Source organism: Mytilus galloprovincialis, chromosome 5 (genome assembly GCF_965363235.1).
Source record: "Mytilus galloprovincialis chromosome 5, xbMytGall1.hap1.1, whole genome shotgun sequence".
In the NCBI taxonomy this organism is placed as follows: Eukaryota; Metazoa; Mollusca; class Bivalvia; order Mytilida; family Mytilidae; genus Mytilus; species Mytilus galloprovincialis.
In genome coordinates, this window is record NC_134842.1 from 22,874,488 (window position 1) to 22,895,024 (window position 20,537).

The window sequence follows — 20,537 nt, forward strand, 5'->3', positions numbered from 1 at the left end:
TTTAATTTTGGACCCTTTGGGCCCCTTATTCCTAAACTGGTGTGACCAAAACTTCCAAAATCAATCCCAACCTTCCTTTTATGGTCATAAACCTTGTGTTTAAATTTCATAGATTTCTATTTACTTATACTAAAGTTATGGTGCGAAAACCAAGAAAAATGCTTATTTGGGCCCCTTTTTGGCCCCTAATTCCTTAACTGTTTGGACCTCAACTCCCAAAATCAATCCCAACCTTCCTTTTGTGGTCATAAACCTTGTGTTTAAATTTCATTAATTTCTATTTACTTATACTAAAGTTATTGTGCGAAAACCAAGAAAATGCTTATTTGGGCCCTTTTTGGCCCCTAATTCCTAAAATGTTGGGACCAAAACTTCCAAAATCAATCCCAACCTTCCTTTTGTGGTAATAAACCTTGTGTTAAAATTTCATAGATTTCTATTCACATTTACTAAAGTTAGAGTGCGAAAACTAAAAGTATTCGGACGACGATGACGCAGACGACGACGGCAACATCATACCAATATACGACCAAAAAATTTTCAATTTTTGCGGTCGTATAAAAATCTAAGTACATGTTTAGATTCAGCATATCAAAGAACCCCAAGAATTCAATTTTTGTTAAAATCAAGCTAAGTTTAATTTTGGACTCTTTGGACCTTAATGTAGACCAACTTGAAAACAGGACCAAAAATTAAGAATCTGAATACACGGTTAGATTTTGCATATCGAAGAACTCCAATAATTCATTTTTTGATGAAATCAAACAAATCTTTTGGCCCCTAATTCGTTGGAACCAAAACTCCCAAAAATCAATCCAAACCTTCCTTTTGTAGTCATAAACCTTGTGTTATAATTTCATAGATTTCTATTCACTTATACTAAAGTTATTGTGCAAAAACCAAGAAAAATGCTTATTTGGGACCTGTTTTTGGCCCCTAATTCCTTAACTGTTCGGACCTCAACTCCCAAAATCAATCCCAACCTTCCTTTTGTGGTCATAAACCTTGTGTTTAAATTTCATTAATTTCTATTTACTTATACTAAAGTTATTGTGCGAAAACCAAGAAAATGCTTATTTGGGCCCTTTTGGGCCCCTAATTCCTAAAATGTTGGGACCAAAACTTCCAAAATCAATCCCAACCTTCCTTTTGTGGTAATAAACCTTGTGTTAAAATTTCATAGATTTCTATTCACATTTACTAAAGTCAGAGTGCGAAAACTAAAAGTATTCGGACGACGATGACGCAGACGACGACGCCAACATCATACCAATATACGACCAAAAAATTTTCAATTTTTGCGGTCGTATAAAAATCTAAGTACATGTTTAGATTCAGCATATCAAAGAACACCAAGAATTCAATTTTTGTTAAAATCAAGCTAAGTTTAATTTTGGACCCTTTGGACCTTAATGTAGACCAACTTGAAAACAGGACCAAAAATTAAGAATCTGAATACACGGTTAGATTTTGCATATCAAAGAACTCCAATAATTCATTTTTTGATGAAATCAAACAAATCTTTTGGCCCCTAATTCGTTGGAACCAAAACTCCCAAAAATCAATCCAAACCTTCCTTTTGTAGTCATAAACCTTGTGTTATAATTTCATAGATTTCTATTCACTTATACTAAAGTTATTGTGCAAAAACCAAGAAAAATGCTTATTTGGGACCTGTTTTTGGCCCCTTATTCCTAAACTGTTGGGACTTAAACTCCCAAAATTAATCCCAACCTTCCTTTTGTGGTCATAGACCTTATGTTAAAATTTCATAGATTTCTGTTTACTTATACTAAAGTTATTGTGCAAAAACCAAGAAAAATGCTTATTTTCCTAATTCCTAATCTGTTTGGACCAAAACACCCAAAATCAATCCCAACCTTCTGTTTATGGTCATAAACCTTGTGTTTAAAGTTCATAGATTTCTATTTACTTTTACTAAAGTAAGAGTGCGAAAACCAAAAGTCTTCGGATGACGACGCCAACTTGATACCAATATACGACCAAAAAATTTTCAATTTTTGCGGTCGTATAAAAGCTTTAAAGTGTCAACAAAAATAATCTAAAAATGTTGATTTGGGGCATTTTGTAAGTTGAAACAGAGGTTATATGACATTGAAGATTAAAGTTTTAGAGTGCCTTTTGATCAATTTATTAAGTATTTTTCAACACAGGGCACAGATGATTATTGGAAATTTATCAAGTAAATTATAGGCCTTACTTGATTACCTTTTATATATTCATATTTATATTCATATTTCATTTTTTAAAGATATTGTTAATCCATTAATCATTTATATTTAAGATATAATTTACAGAATCACTTTATGTAATGAGATCAAAAGTAATTGGCAATAAATAAATCTATCATCCTTATAAATATCAAACATCTAATATACACATTTGTGTATTCAATTATGAGGTTAAATACTTGTGTATTAAGAATTAGATGTATATTGAGTTGTCTGTATAATTATGTAAGACTGAGGTTGATAGGTAATGTGGTCAATTTGGCAGTTTAGGAGGTGGGGCATTGTAATTCAAGGCCCACCTTGTCTCTGTTTGCTTAGTGATAATGACAGTTGTCAATCATACTAGTATTGAATCAATACCCACTTACCTAATCAAAATGTTTCTTAAAAAGCCTGCACATCAACACACCTTAATGAGATACATTCTTGAATGAACTGCTCCAATAATATACTCATTTGTTCAGTTTATATGTGTATTATGTGCACATACATTATAACCATAGGGAACTATATTTCAGTGTGAATACATTTAGTAACAGTAGCTAACCTGTCCTTTTGTTAGGGAGGCCGGTGCCCAAGTAAAGATTTAGAACAAGTTCTAATCTTTCCAAAAAGCCTTAAATTACTGGAACATACTTTAAACTTTCTAGATTAACATCGTCACTGATGACATCCATGGCCTGGACATTAGTTTCAGGGGTCTGTGATAGTAAAGCAGATGACTGAGCTGACAGGACAGTAGTGTTCTGTACATTCTGGTAGGTCTTGAAGGAAAATTGTGGTCCCATCCAAAGTCTTCTATGTGGTCCAATGTGTGTAATAATCTCCACCTATAAATCAAAGGTTATTAATAATTACAGAGGTGGACAAAGAAAACAAATCAAAGCACCAACTGGAGTGATGACCCAAAATTGCATGACTAGCTATAAAGTCCAACTATAAATGTACATTTCTTATTCTGTTTTTTTTTTTAACTTTTTACTGGTAATTTTCAACAACTGATTATACTGCTAGATTAGTATATGTGGTTCCTGTACAAATTGTTTAAACAGTATGAGTACGGTGTTTAGTATCATAGTTTTGACTTTGCAAGTCTATCAAAATAGAGGGGTTAAAGAAAGCAACATTTTGTTCACAAAAACAGATTCTTTCCATAAGGTTTTCATTATTTTAGGAAGGAGTTGTTTCCCTTTGCAAAAAAAAAAAATAAATAAATTGGAAACACTATTGTGACTTATAGGGTTTTAAAATTAGACTTTTGTTTGAACAAATATTTTTCCTAGAAAATAGTGGAATTTTTTAGTTCAAAACTTATATGTCAAAGTTCCACCAATAGTTGAAATTGTTTAGACAATAAAGAAATGCATGAAAGTCAGGCATTTAAAGGGTGGATGTATATTTACATGCTGTGCATAGGACCACAATTCTTATTACTAACCTGAGACAACCATTGATCTTCTATATCCATGTCTTTAACACCATGTTCTGACGATAGACTTTCCTTAGAATCATGTCGGGGTACAGCTGATATTTCATCTGTAAAAATATCATACTTAATATTAATAAAACATGTGGGGTGTAACATATGGACTTCATGAATAGAGAAGTGTTCACAGAATATGTCCATCTCAATATTGTTAAAAATTCAGAACAGCTGGAAATATAAAGAGACTATCTCATAAGTTGTTTTTGGCTGGCATTCTTTAACTAAATGTTAGGATCTTATGAATTTATAAGTATCTTTACTCTCAGAGATCTGCTATGAGAACCAAATTAAATATACTGTGGATTCATTTATATTTTGTGGATACAGTAAAAACTGTATTATCATGGATCTGTAATTTCATAGTTTTGTCAAAGTCTGTAGAAAATGTGAACATCTTGCTACATGTTTAACCCCGCCACATTTTTGCGCCTGTCCCAAGTCAGGAGCCTCTGGCCTTTGTTACTCTTGTATTATTTTAACTTTTAGTTTCTTGTGTACAATTTGGAGTTTAGTATGGCGTTCATTATCACTGAACTAGTATATATTTGTTTAGCGGCCAGCTGAAGGACGTCTCCGGGTGCGGGAATTTCTTGTTGCATTGAAGACCTGTTGGTGACCTTCTGCTGTTGTCTGCTCTATGGTTGGTCTCTTTGGCATATTCCCCATTTCCATTCTCAATTTTATCTTTAATGATTTCGATTGGATGGTTACCAATATCCATGAAATCCACCAAAAAATGATACCCCAGGCATAATGATTAATGTACAATATTACAAAACACATGTTAAAAGATATTACTAAAGACAACTTTATGATGATGTTTGTGCTTAAAAGACAGACAGTGTGTCCTAGTAGTTTGAAATTCGGAATAGCCAATATGCCTTCCATGAATTTTTCTCTCTTGTTACACTATTCACTATTGACTATTTAAATATCAATGAAAAAATTGAAGCATTATCAAACCAAATTTAAATGGAAATCCAAGTTTGTAGTCTGTCTATATAGAAAAAAACCCCCCAAAAAAATCTTAATTTGTATGAACAAAGTAAAAATCTGGCATTAAACAATAATAATTCTACAAAGTATTAGAATACATAGTAATGAATGTTTTTTTTTACAGCTTATATTTTGTATAAAGGAATATTTTCCTAGCAAACATTCAAATGCATTCTCCCAAATGGTATATAAAAGCCATATTAGAGAAAAAGCAATGGATTAGGCCCAAGGCGATGCCTTTTTATTTACATATAGCAAGTTTCTACAGCCATATACATGAGCATACCACCAAAAGTGGATATATGTGCAGCTACATACAGTTGATGGCTAGTATACCTAAATGAATAGAGTTATTTAGATGTCAGATTGCATATGCATTCATTTGACATAAGGAAATTTAGGCCATAAAAAAACAACTATTTTAGATTCTCATCTACCATCTAAAAAACCTGATAAGTACAGCAGGGCTTAATCATTCTATTTTCTGTATCTTCTGAAAAATGAGACTTGACAAACAAAAACTTTTCATCTGGCTTGCAATGTTCTTAACATATCAGTTGTTTCTCCACTTTATTAGTTAAATGTGTGCTAAATATTCACACCTGAAAATATTAGAATAGTGCAAACAACAATTCTTGTGAAAAAAAAATTGACACTTGAAATGAAACTATCTAGACCTTTAACAGAACCTCTAAAAACTTGCTAGCCCATCATCCAATAATACTTAGATATACTAGACCAACAGACCTGTGTACATTATAATTTCTCTATATAATATTCAACAAAGAGGACCTAAAAAATCCAATGTTCTGTTTTTGTCTAAATGCAAAATGGACTACTGTGACTAAGGAAGGGACCATTTCATCCTCTTTTCAAGTAACAAAAAAAAAAGAAGTTCTTGAAAATATCAGAAAAAGAGATCATGATTTTTCACCTAAACTTGAATTTAAAACTGGTTATTTAAGTAATTTTGAATATAAGGTACCAGATCTAAACATTTCCCTAAATTTGAACTTAAAATACCTTAAATAATATAGAAAATAAAATACAGTCAATCCTTGGGGTTTGAGAATGATTCTGGAAAGGTCTGGAAAGGTATGAATATCTAAAAATGAATTTCTATGGCCTTCAGTTTTTGCTATATTTGTAAAAGATATCAGGTAGTGCATGCTGAGTGGGTATTGTATAGATTATAGTGCCAAGAATATCGAACCTGTCATATCTGTAAAAATAATAAAATATCTGTCATTTAAGGATTTGGTAATTTGTAGGTAGTAAATATATGCACAGAAAAGTTGTGGATTTCAGATTAAATGGGGCAAATAAATGTCTGTGCCATTTTGGTCTCTGGTGTAGAGTTGTCTCATTGGCAATTATACCACATCTTCTTATTTTTATATCAACATATCATAAATTGAAATATCTCATTGAGAGAAACCAATCTTGCAAAATCAAAAGTATTAGATTATGCTACATTAACTATTTCTAACCAGAGGCCTTGTTTATTAAAAATAAGTGAAAACATCAGTATGAATGTAAAGTGCATTTTTTTTTTTAAAGTTGTAAAAGTTTGTCTATTCAACTCACAATCAAGGACCCTAACCCATAAAAATATTAACTGAAATTCCCAAACAATAGCATTGGATTTCAAAATATTTAGTGGTCTTGAGCTAATCTAAACTGAATTTCAAATATCCAAAATGTGGTTACACAAATTTTGTATGACTTAACTATACCATAGAAAATTTATTGATTGGGAAAACCCATCTAATTGGACTGATGAATGACAATAAAGTTTATTGTCCTAAAACTTTATATGAGGCATAATAAATTTGAATACTGTAAAGTTGGCAATTTTTCATGAGATTTTTAATTTTGATGATTTGTCGATTTAGATAAATGCAATTGCACCTTAAGGATGTACTTAGGTGAGGTTTTGGAATTCGTGTCAAATGTTCGGACTCCTTGGTGTTTTTCCATTCAATACCAGGTAAAATAGTTTGCCCCATAACACCCATTTATTTTTTCATATAAGACTTAATAGCTCATGAAAGGTCATTTACCAAAATTTTAGAAGATTCTTGATTTTCTTTGTTTAGTTTTGAGACCCAAATAATACCAATGCAAATATAAGGTAAATGTCCGAGTCAGCCTTTTCCCACCATATTTTAAATCTCAAATATCTCGAAAAGGAGGTCCATGACCTATCAATTTTTTTTAGCTTATTTTTATCCTTAGCGAATGCTCTACCAGCTTTAAGTATCAATTTTAATTTCTTAATTTCTTCATTTTCACCTAACCTCACCTAAGTACATCCTTAAAGCAAGATCATATTCAAAGACAATATTAAATCTGAAAATTATACCTCCCAAATAAATTTTGCTCTAGATTTTGAAATCATAAAATTAAAAGTCTCTACAAAAGTAAATTTGTACAGGATTGTAATTTTCAAAACATATAATATTGCAATTCAATTTCTACAAATTTTCAGATGATCTGCATACATATTTTGCTTTAAAAAAATAAACACATAACTAAATTAAACTGAAATATTTCCAGGAATAAAGGACATGTTTACAAAGTATTCTGGGTGCTAAACCCCTATAATAAATACTCACCACACAACGCAGATGGCTGTTGAGTCAGAACAGCCTCACAAGACAGTATGAGCGGGTTATTGTTTGTAAGGGGTAGCTTGATCTCATCTGATGTCTTGGATCTGAAAGCAAACAAATAAGTCAATGTTTAAAATATGTAAGTTGTAGTAGTCTTCATCTGAAGAGGGTGCTTAACAGCAACCCTCCAACCTTCAAATTATGACAGTACAGTTATAGTTTTGTAAATCTCGCCTATAGAAGAGCTCCTACTTGCCTTTTTATTATTATGCTGAAGGCTAATTGTGATAGGCCAAATGACTGTCAATTGTAAATAATATGTTGAAAAAATGTGCAATCATTTTCAAGAAAACAAATCATCCACCAAAAATAAATAATATAATATTTAAACTACCGGTACTTAAAAAAGACATAAATATACACCTTATCAGTGTTTGGAAATCTGTGAACCAACCATTTTGTCAGAAATATTACACTGCTTATATAGCAATTTGACAAACACTAATTTTGATCATTGAGAAGCTTAATATTCCCTTAACAACACAACATAATTAAAACGTTAAGCGGATTTTACAGAGTTATCTCCCTGTAGTGTTAGGTACCACCTTAATATCTTCATAATATATACCTCTGTAACGTCCACTGTGTATATCCTGTGACAACCAGCTCCAAGGGGCTATCCCCTGATATCTTGTCTAGTCCAACCTTAGCTCGGGGTTCCAGTATGTACTCTGACAACATACCAGTCTGACTCATTACAAATAAAGAATCTACTACCCTTTTACCTTCTGTAAATAAATATTTAATTAACAAATGAATAATGTAATTTTATTTGATACTATTTTAACAGAGTTAACTACATTAAAATCTGTTAATGATAGTTCTCAGTTGTTGCCTTCATTGGTGAAATAAACGTAAACAAGAATGTGTCCATAGTACACGAATGCCCCACTCGCACTATCATTTTCTATGTTCAGTGGACCGTGAAATTGGGGTCAAAACTTTAATTTGGAATTAAAATTAGAAAGATCATATCATAGGGAACATGTGTACTAAGTTTCAAGTTGATGTAACTTTAACTTCATCAAAAACTACCTTGACCAAAAACTTTAACCTGAACTTCGCACTATCATTTTCTATGTTCAGTGGACCATGAAATTGGTATCAAAACTATAATTTGGCATTAAAATTAGAAAGATCATATCATGGGGAACAAGTGTACTAAGTTTCAAGTTGATTGGACTTCAACTTCTTCAAAAACTACCTTGACCAAAAACTTTAACCTGAAGTGGACAGACGAACGGAGGCACAGACGGACGGACGGACGAACGGAGGCACAGACCAGAAAACATAATGCCCCTCTACTATCGTAGGTGGGGCATAAAAAATATCAAGATTTTGAAAGTTTTGATATTAGCTTGCAGTACATTAATGTAACTTTGTATTTTTCTAGTAAAATCAGAAAAAAGCAATTCAACTAACAACCTAAATTTTACCACGATCAATCTTCATAAACTTTGAAACCATTTATGAATTTTAAATCATTTGAAATAATGACTTCCTACCAAATTTCTTAATCAGGTGTTATATCACCAAAGTATTTTTCGTTTAACTAATAGACAAACCCTTAATTTTTCTTCCAACTTATTTAGATGGGACTATGACATAATATTTTTTAACAATAATAAGATACATTTGAACACTTTTTTTGAAAGTTCCAAAGAAAACAACAGCTTTGCAGATTGATAGCTGCATTTATGGATGGCAAAGTAAAATACATATTGTTTTAATAAGAATCTTTTAAAACTATGAAAATATCATCATAAATATTAGTGAACCTCATATAAATACTCGCTCTAACTATTTTTTTTTTTAAACTGACTTTCATCAACCAATGAGATTTAGAAGGGGACACACGAAAGCATTTATCATGACAACATTTGCAAAGGGAAAGTTGTAATGTATCTTCATTCTAATAACTCATTTTCTTAAATTCACTTCCAGAAGCCTGCTATTGAAAACTTGGTTAAATCATTTAGAATGCAGTGTATTTTTCAAATGAATAAATGAACAGTTCAGAAATGATATTCCCTTTGGGAATGTTAATGTTTTTGATGTTATGGTCTTAGTGCCATTTACAGGGATGTTGAGACATCATAACAATTTTTTTTGGAGGACAGATATTGAATTTAAAAATTGATATATTGGTTCAAACACTTGGACCCTGAACTAATAATTTGGTAGTCTACCTCTATGCTCAACAGATACACTAGGATTCCCTCCAATCCAGAGTCTAGGGGTAGAGAAACAGGCATTCACCACAACAACATTATCTTTGCCACTAGGTGTGTGGGTGGGGCTTTGTGTCTTCCCACCTATACTGGTAGCCAACATGAGTGGCTGTTTGATCTGTGACAAGGGATAAATCTGTGTGGCATGGGGGTATGGTGGCAGTCGTGGATTCTCTATGTTGTTATTCAGAGCATTCTGTCTTATCAGGCTTGGATAGTTGTCGTAGTTTCCACCTGAAAATATATTATGCAATAAATTTAGCTCTAAAAATTTCATACCTTCGATATAAATTTTATCCATAATTTGTGGATATTGTTAATCAAATGCATTTCTCTAGTCTGCCATGAGTTTGACCAAATGTCATATGGCAAAATCATTTTAATTTTCTTCTATCAATCAATCTTTACTCATACTTTTACAGTACATGTTATCAATATCAGACAAAGGATTGGAAAACTTTTGAAGATTATAGAAATTATTTGAATCTTTATTTTATGAATATTTTTTTTTTATTTTCAGTTGTGATTATACATTTTGATCCAGGATTGAAACAGTGTAACCTGTATAGTCTTCACCTTTTAGATACATTTTGATCCAGGATTGAAACAGTGTAACCTGTATAGTCTTCACCTTTTAGATACATTTTGATCCAGGATTGAAACAGTGTAACCTGTATAGTCTTCACCTTTTAGATACATTTTGATCCAGGATTGAAACAGTGTAACCTGTATAGTCTTCACCTTTTAGATACATTTTGATCCAGGATTGAAACAGTGTAACCTGTATAATCTTCACCTTTTAGATACATTTTGATCCAGGATTGAAACAGTGTAACCTGTATAGTCTTCACCTTTTAGATACATTTTGATCCAGGATTGAAACAGTGTAACCTGTATAGTCTTCACCTTTTAGATACATTTTGATCCAGGATTGAAACAGTGTAACCTGTATAGTCTTCACCTTTTAGATACATTTTGATCCAGGATTGAAACAGTGTAACCTGTATAGTCTTCACCTTTTAGATACATTTTGATCCAGGATTGAAACAGTGTAACCTGTATAGTCTTCACCTTTTAGATACATTTTGATCCAGGATTGAAACAGTGTAACCTGTATAGTCTTCACCTTTTAGATACATTTTGATCCAGGATTGAAACAGTGTAACCTGTATAATCTTCACCTTTTAGATACATTTTGATCCAGGATTGAAACAGTGTAACCTGTATAGTCTTCACCTTTTAGATAAATTTAGTTCAGAGTAGATCTTGATATCTATATCACTAATGGAAAGCTGAATACTAAAATTTATGATAAAAGGGATGATTTTTCATTTCCTATCGTTAATTATCCGTTTATAGATGGTGACGTTCCCTTGTCACCATCTTACGGTGTTTATATATCTCAACTTGTACGATTCGCTCGTGTATGTAACAATGTTTTAGATTTTAACGAGAGAAATTTATGTATTACTGAAAAATTATTACACCAGGGTTTTCGATATCACAAACTAGTCAAAACATTTACTAAATTTTATCATCGGTATAAAGACATCATTCGTAAATATAGCTCAACATGCAGACTTCTAATACGTTCAGGTATTTCACATCCAATTTTTTATGGAAATATTCTTTATAAAGCACAAAGGTGTCAGTATTCACCTCAGAAACTTACAAAACCTTTGAATAGACTTATTAAGAAGGGATATAATTACGACACTGTTGTCAAGTCATTAAAGATTGCATATTTTGGCGTTAATATTGAGTCACTGATAAGGTCTTTGCATCGGAACTAAACACATTTATTCTAAAAACAGTTGTTGGCATGACACGGGTTGTGTTCTTCTCATATATGTTATGATGGTATGATACTAAACCCCTAACGGGAAGGATTGTGCCTGATGTTCATATGATGAAATCATAATCTTTCAGTCAGTTTAATTGAAGTCTGGAGCTGGCATGTCAGTTAACTGCTAGTAGTCTGTTGTTATTTATGTATTATTGTCATTTTGTTTATTTTCTTTGGTTACATCTTCTGACATCAGACTCGGACTTCTCTTGAACTGAATTTTAATGTGCGTATTGTTATGCTTTTACTTTTCTACATTGGTTAGAGGTATAGGGGGAGGGTTAGATCTCACAAACATGTTTAACCCCGCCGCATTTTTGCGCCTGTCCCAAGTCAGGAGCCTCTGGCCTTTGTTAGTCTTGTATTATTTTAATTTTAGTTTCTTGTGTACAATTTGGAAATTAGTATGGCGTTCATTATCACTGGACTAGTATATATTTGTTTAGGGGCCAGCTGAAGGACGCCTCCGGGTGCGGGAATTTCTCGCTACATTGAAGACCTGTTGGTGACCCTCTGCTGTTGTTTTTTATTTGGTCGGGTTGTTGTCTCTTTGACACATTCCCCATTTCCATTCTCAATTTTAATATACTGTTGATTCTTTCGTGGGTAATAATTTTAGTGGATTGTAGAAGACTGGTATTTTTGTGCATACTGTGGATTCATTTATTTTCGTGGGTATCAATTTTCGTGGATAGAGAAAAAAAGACGTTTCGTGGTATACGTAAATTCGTGGATCGCTGATTACAACATAAAAAAAAAATAGATACGTAATTCGTGGATTTCTTTTTGATTTAGGAGATCATATAACATCCTTGGTTCGATCAATAATAAAACAAAACAAAAAAGAAGGAATTCATTGAAAAAGTTTTGAATTGTCAAAATCCTCGCTTAATTGGTCATTCTAGGTTAAAGTGTTCATTGATAACTTCGATTACAATAATGGGCAGAGACAACTAATTATTTGTTTGTTTTACAATTTATAAATTCTTGTCTGAATTCTATAAGGAATTCAAAACTTTATGATTGAAAGCTAATTTCCCTAATCACGATATAATAAACGGTGATATAAGTATAAGGTGTGAAAATAAATGTTCCTGTCATAAACAATATTACCTACGGGCAATATCCCCGTACTTAATCCTATTGATTTTTAATCACTGGTAAACCAAACTATGACATGGTAATTAACAACTTGCAGTTATTTTCCATGAACAGTTTTAATCAATTTCAAAAAGTAAATTATCACTGATATTCGATATATTTATTATAGATTTAATCAAAATACTTGTATCTTCTTTCAATAAAACTCACGTGTTATGTTACAATATTTATCGCTAGTCAACACTATACTAGAACTGCATAACATAACCGGAAATAAACATCCAACTCCATACACATTTCTCGGGATTATTCTTCGTTGAATTCTTAAATTCGTGGTTCGCTTGACCCACGAAACCCACGAAAATTGGTATACCACGAATAAAAATGAATCCACAGTATTTGATTTCGTGGATTTGCCAAAGTCTACATACAACCTTGTTATATGTTATTTGCTGAGCATTCAAATTTGTGACTTATCTGTACCCATGAAATCAACAGAAATTGGTACCCCACAATTAATAAACCAGTATGTGAAATATATTTGTAATTTTGGGGCTATTCATAGCTTACTATGTAGTATGGGTTTTTCTCATTATTGAAGGAAATGCAGTGACCTAAATCTGTTAACGTTTACATTATTTTGTCTCTGGTAGAGAGTGGTCTCATTGGCAATCATACCACAACTTCTTGTTCTTATTTTCGTTAATCATATCATGTCCTGACACAAAAGTTTAACACAATCAGGTTTTAAGATATCTCATGAAGTTATTTGCCTGATTTTATTATGACAGTAGTAACTTAATAAAACCTTGTACCTGTTGTAGACCCTGGACTACCAGAGAGAATTGGACTATCTCTATCAGGTCTGGGATGGTCCATATCATCTATACCAGCACTCTTATGAAATCGACTGGCTCTGTTGACAACTCTAGCTTTACAGTGTGTTCTCACATTTATATTACCTATAATAGAAATTATTATAATAAATATTTGACAAATTGTAAGTTACTAAAATGAGAATAATATTTATTTAAGAGGATTTCATTTCATATTTTCTGTCAACAAGCAAACTTTAAGATCCAATAAAATTAAAACCATACATCTTATAAAACTTTTTAAACCCTTTGTCCATTATAATATCTTATATGATTGTTACAAAACATGCTATTAAGTCCTTTTTCCTGTCTTTCTGGTGTGTTTGGTGTGTCCACTATTTCATTGAAAATCCTTCCCTTGTTTACATTTTATTTGGATAGAATTATTGCCCTAAAGACTTTCTATCTATCTATCTTCATATTTCCGCACTCAGTCACAACTTTGACTATTATGTGCCATTGCATGCGTGGCTTATTTACAATTTAAAAGAAATAAATTTTCAGTAATATTACGTTACATTGCATTGCAATTGGTGCATAGAAAAATGAAGTAAAATATAACGGTGATTTAATAAAAAAAATTTGTGGACTGTTATCCTATGTATATTTCTTGGTAAAACTATGTACATGTTATGCAGTTTTTAGAATATTTGTGAAAGAGCAGATATAGAAATCTGCTCTTTGAAGCCGTGGACTGTTGTACAAAGGATTGCTGATGTAGGTAGTAGGTTTCATTGTACTATTGTATGTGGATAAAATGAGAACTTGTAAGAATCTTTATTCTTCATACAAATTATAATCAACACTTTTCTACAGCTGATACTGAGGTTGCGTTTTAGTATGTAACTGTAAATGAAGACTTCATTTCTGAACCTTTTATAGCTGACTATGAGATATTGGTTTTGCTCATTGTTGAGGGCTGTACTGTGACCTATAGTTATTAATTTCTATGTCATTTGGTCTCTTGTGGAGAGTTGTCTCATTGGAAATCATACAAATATTCCTATTTTCATATTTAAGTTGACATATTTTTCAACAGAATTATGTCCCTTTATTGTCTACCTGTTTGGGTACCCTTTTACAAGGAGAACATGCCATAACTTACCGCCATAAGGGGTAACAGGGAACACATGTGTTGTACCTCTATGGGTACTAACTGTTACCCATCTACTGTCTTGACTGAACGCCATGTCTATAACCTAAAATCATACAAAGGAATTTGAAATAGCAAGTAATAACTTTTTTCAACCTTTTTGTGAATCAAATACTCTTAGTTTTCAGTTGATAGTTTTACTTACAGAATTTTACAAATATCAACAGAGAAAATGTTTTTCATCTGTGACTTCAATTGTTGCTGACGGTAGTTCCCTACTCTTGTTTTTGTTTTTTTGTCTGAGATTTGGAATCCTCTAACTTTATCCATGAGGTGTCGATAACAATTTTGCCCGACAATTTTTCCTTTGAAAATCTGGTTAAGGAGGCTCGAGAGTATAAAAATTTCAGAAAAAAAAATAAACATTTATTTTTCATTACAAATTTTATTCATTACCTTAAATAGTTGTTACTTTATCATATGGTACAAAAATCATTCTAAAAAATCAATTTGTGTTGGCCCTAGATGACTTTTAAAATGTGTATGTCATTGAAAAAGCTTCAAAATATCTCCCTTTGATGCACAAATGCCATTTTTTAGCATTAAAATTGAAATATCTTTTTTAACTCATCAGTGACCTATATCTCTTATTATAATTAACAAATAAGCTGTACTCAAACTAAGCCATTGTAAAAGTTGATCAATTTCTATAATTTAGTTCTTTTTTATTTCGATATTACCTCTATTTCTCCTATTAGTTCAACGGAAAAAAAGTACCTTTACAAAATTGTATGCTTCTTTCGAAGCAGATTGTGAACGTTAATGAACGGTGACCCCAATTTTTAGTTTTATTTTTCTATTAGGTTTAAGAAAAAGTTTGTTTATTGAAAAAATATAGCACAATCCTATATTAAAAAAAATAAAATTATTTAGACCTGCAAGCCCCCTTAAAAGGCTTTTTTAAATCTTATAAAGTCCCTGTTACTTTTTCATATCTTGTGGAAGAAACAAGACACTAATGTTGTATGAAAAATCTAGAGGGAATCATTTCCCGCCAAATTTGCAATTGGTTGTATTTCAGAAACTTGGACGCAAACCTTCTACTTTTTAAGATCTGTTATATACATACTTTTTTATTGATAACAGTCTTTGTTATTTTGAAATAGAAGAGAGAGCATCCTAAGTTGCATTGTTCTCATTAACAAAAACCTCACAATAATTTCAGAATTTACAGAAACCATACCTTAGCTGTCGTATCCCCTCTGTGTAACGTAAACAGGTGATGTACAGCTCCTAGTGAGGAGCTACAAGGATGAGCCATAATCCTAAACACGTGGAAATTATGTCCTAATTTACAGGCAGTCAATAACAATGTCCCAGCCGGGTCAAATAGCATGTGAGATACTGGTTCATTAGCATGAGCGTGGAAATGTGCTACTAAACTGTCATCTTCATTGTCTTCTGATACACAATACTGTAAAACAAATGATGATAATATATATTAAGTAAATTTAGTACAGTACTCTTAAAACACATGCTTTTAAACCCATCTTTACACAATATTTTGCTAAATTATTAACAGCTTTGTTTGGATATACTGTGTATTTGCTACTCATAAACTATTGACTAGTAACATTAATATTATTATCATGAAAATGTCTACTTGTTTAGTTTTAAATAACACAAATAAAATTGGTGTCAACTCATCATGTTTCAATATCCTTGCATTTTGATTTTAAAAATGATTATTCTTAGGTTGATGTCAAGTGAAACTTTGCAATTTGAAGCCAAAATTTTAATATTAAAGGTATTTATTTCAAATATTGAATCTATCTTTCTATCTTGCAGCTACATACATGCATGTGTGATAATAAAACAAGAATGTGTCCAATTAGGTCATGAATGCCCCACTCGCACTATCATTTTCTATGTTCAGCGGACAATGAAATTGGAGTCCATCTACAATTTGACTTCAAAATTAGAAAGATCATATCATAGGGAACATGTGTACTAAGTTCAAGTTGATTAGACTTCAACTTCATCAAAAACTATCTTGACAGACAGACGATTGGACACAGACCAAATAAACAAAATGTCCTTCTCCTATCGTAGGTAGGACATAAATAGGCAAACATTCGGAATCACCAGTGAACTAACAAAATTTATAACTTACATGGTCCCCATGTATATTTTGTAGATCTACAATAGATATAATGCCTGGTCTATTCCCATTATCTATCTGGTTAAGGTCAGTTTTCTTGGGTGGTGTTGAAGGCTTGCTGCCAGTCAAGTTACTAACTACAGCCTCACTAAACACAGATAACCCTTTAAATGCTCCCTGTAAAAAAATCTCTATCTAGTATATTTCATTTCTTGAAAATTGTCATGCATATATTAAGTAATCAGTATGTAAAGAAGATAAGTTAGTTTTACCTGTTTAGAGCAAGTATTTATAGTGGTCCTTGACATGTATTTTAACACTTTCTACACATTGTGGTTGAATATAAACAGATGAATTCCACCTTAGGTCTGCATATAGTATTTTATTTTTTATTTCAATTTTGATCTTTGTATTGTTTCTCTCATATGTCTTGTTTGTTAGTAGAGCCTTATGTTGATCTTCAGGGACTCATGGGTTTAAAAAATGATGCGTCCAGCTTGATATCCATGCATCTTAACGAGAACCCCGAGAGCCTTATGTTGATCTTCAGTAGATAACAACATAACATAACAAATATTACCAGAGAAACTTTTGTTAGGAACACATATACATTGACAAATGCTCAAAACCTACACACAAACATAAGATAACACACCTTTGCTGCACTGATGACTGTAGCAGCATATGACTGTGCTCCATCTCCTGACATTCCTCCAAATGACTGATGTAATGGTACCAACTTAAATATATACAACAATAAAGAATAATTTAAACTATTATATAAAAGGTTGACAAAGTTGATTTTTCTCAGTCTTGCATTTGATGTTAAATGTACCTTGTTTACATTGTTTTCTGTTTGTGACAGGAATGAAACATGACTTGGAATTAAGTGAATATACAGTAATGTAATTTTTTTGTTCTATATATAAAATAAAATTTTTCACTTGCAAATTTTAGGTTTAAACAAGCTGAAAGCTGGCACTGCCAACTGATTTTTCCAAAATGGGTATTTTATAAGAGATAACATTTTTAAACAAAAGGTTAAAAAACGAGTAAATTAAGGCGGACTAAAAAAAGCACTATTATTTCTATTTTTTCCTGTATAAATATCATCATGTTGAAATCATGCTTTGACCAAATTTAAAAAAATTGTACTAGTCTCTCACAATGTTGATTTCAATTTAATCTTGATGAAATTTCGTCTATTTGATAATTGTCTTGTTTTCTTGGAATCATGGAACATCAACTTATAAATTCAATAGAAATACACATCTCAAATCCAGTAAAACTTTGGTGTAAAAAAAAGCACCAAATTTTTAAAACTAATTACTCTTTTATCAGCATATGCCAGCCATCTACTACCAAGAGCAACTGGGTTTTCACTGGGACCAGTACAGGGAAAACAGTCTGAAAAAAATAAAAATAAATATTAACCTGATTTATAATGTTATCAAAATAAAAGTATCTAATAATGGGCTGTAATCCTCAATACTAAATACTTAAAATTTACAATCACATTTAGTACTGTAAAATTCAAATTCCTTATGAACCTTAATCCTTACGGCTCATCAGTGTATTCAAATACATTGTATACATGTGGAATATAACTATTTAACAATATGCAAAAATATCAATAGGTGACATCAGAAGTTTTATGATTTCAAAATATCTTTACAATAAACTGTTTTTTTTTAATTTAAAAGAGAACTGTTTAATTCAGAAGTTACAAAGCTGTTTTGTGATTTCTCCAGACAATAATTCTAATAACTTAAAAAATGATGATGACCTTCACCAGTAATATCTTTATATGTGAGGGAACATATATATGTATACATGTATTACTTTTTATATGTGAGGGAACATATATATACATGTATTACTTTTTATATTTGAGGGAACATATATATCTACATGTATTACTTTTTATATGTGAGGGAACATATATATACATGTATTACTTTTTATATGTGAGGAAACATATATATACATGTATTACTTTTTATATGTGAGGAAACATATATATACATGTATTACTTTTTATATGTAAACTTCAATGTTTGAAAAAATAGAAACCAAGGTGCATATACTGTAAATTCAGAAATCAATGAGTGCATTTATTATTCTGAAATACTGATTACTTAATAAAATGCTAGATCTAATTTATGCAATCAAAAAGATTTTGTGAAGGTAAATCAGTTATAACATCCTGATTGTAATTATTATTACAAATCTGATACTGTTGCATTTTTAGCATTAACAAAAACATCACAATAATTTCTGGATTAAAAGTAATGTATTAATATACACATGATATATTGCTGAAATGTTTGGAAAATAACATATTAAATAATGCTAAATGATATTTAATTAAACTTGATGCAAATTAAACTACTGTGGATTCAGTAATACCGTGAATACACATTTTTGTGGATTCAGTAATATCGTGGGTACACGTTTTCGTGGATTCATTAATACCGTGAATACACATTTTCGTGGATTCAGTAATACCGTGAATACACATTTTCGTGGATTCAGTAATACCGTGAATACACATTTTCGTGGATTCAGTAATATCGTGGGTACACGTTTTCGTGGATTCATTAATACCGTGAATACACATTTTGTGGATTAAGGAAAAAATGATTTTTCATGGATATTTGATTTCAGGGTTTCAAAAAATACTGCATACAAGTCTACCCTTTCCTCCATAATGAAACCTTCTGACGCCACCCCCTATACTCCGTAATAACACCTTTTGACACCACCCCTTAACTCCATAATGACACCTTTTGACACCACCCCCTTAACTCCATAATGACACCTTTTGAAACCACCCACTTAACTCCATAATGACACCTTTTGACACTACCCCCTTAACTCCATAATGACACCTTTTGACACCACCCCCTTAACTCCATAATGACACCTTTTGACACCACCCCCTTAACTCCATAATGACACCTTTTGACACCACCCCTTAACTTCATAATGATGCCTTTTGACACCACCTCCTTAACTCCATAATGACGCCTTTTGACGCCTGTGTAGTGCCTCTGTTGAAAGGTCTCACCTATGAAAAAACTTTATCAGACTTAATAAAATTTGTAACTAATATATAAAGGATATTCATGAGAATCTATGACTTGAATTTCATTGATGAAATATTTGTTTTCGCAATGTATTGAAATACTTTAAACCTAAAAAAAATCCTATGCAAATCAAGTATTTAAAAAAAAAAGTATCCAATGAGGAAAGGGTTAAAGAAAACTTGTCCTTTTTTGAACATTTAAATTGGTGGTTCACCTATAACTACAAAATCCATAAAAATTGGCATCCCTTGAATAATAATGATTCCACAGTAAAACTTCAAAATTAGTAAGGCCAAATAAAATAGTATGTGTGGTTCCAGTTACATCTAAAAAAAATTAGGGTAGGTAGGTAGGGATTTTTTTTTTTACTTTATGTTATTTTTTTACATTGAGTCTATGGGAGCAACACTCTGACTTTAACAGTGCTTCATGGAAAATGACAAAAAAATCTTTAGGGTAGGCTATTTTTACTACTAAAAAGTAGAGTAGGTAGGGTAACTGGAACCACACATATATTTTTATTTGGCCTAACTTTAAAGTTCTACATACTTCTAACTAAATTTTCCTCACACAATGGTGACCACCCTTTCAAATCAAAGTCATGTCATGAGGTTCAATATATTTTTTTAATTGTTTATTAAAAACAAATTTATAGTGCCCTTATTCAGAACAGAACAAAGGTTAGCAGAGTTATCATTTATTTTCTGAAGTTCGACTTTCATGGATGGCCTA

General features: G+C 31.6%; 1 protein-coding gene across 1 annotated transcript in view; it reads right to left on the minus strand.

Annotated features, from left to right (window-relative positions):
- The window catches only part of LOC143075423 (BCAS3 microtubule associated cell migration factor-like), a 45,117-nt gene that overhangs the window by 12,296 nt on the left and 12,284 nt on the right, over nucleotides 1-20,537 (minus strand). The window contains exons 9-19 of the mRNA XM_076250818.1: nucleotides 18,047-18,123; nucleotides 17,372-17,455; nucleotides 16,729-16,893; nucleotides 15,799-16,029; nucleotides 14,568-14,661; nucleotides 13,403-13,549; nucleotides 9,599-9,874; nucleotides 7,978-8,137; nucleotides 7,353-7,453; nucleotides 3,691-3,788; nucleotides 2,889-3,082 (exon numbers count right to left, since the gene is read on the minus strand). Of these exons, the coding sequence (XP_076106933.1) occupies nucleotides 2,889-3,082; nucleotides 3,691-3,788; nucleotides 7,353-7,453; nucleotides 7,978-8,137; nucleotides 9,599-9,874; nucleotides 13,403-13,549; nucleotides 14,568-14,661; nucleotides 15,799-16,029; nucleotides 16,729-16,893; nucleotides 17,372-17,455; nucleotides 18,047-18,123 (1,627 nt within the window). The remainder of the gene's footprint in view (nucleotides 1-2,888; nucleotides 3,083-3,690; nucleotides 3,789-7,352; nucleotides 7,454-7,977; nucleotides 8,138-9,598; nucleotides 9,875-13,402; nucleotides 13,550-14,567; nucleotides 14,662-15,798; nucleotides 16,030-16,728; nucleotides 16,894-17,371; nucleotides 17,456-18,046; nucleotides 18,124-20,537) is intronic.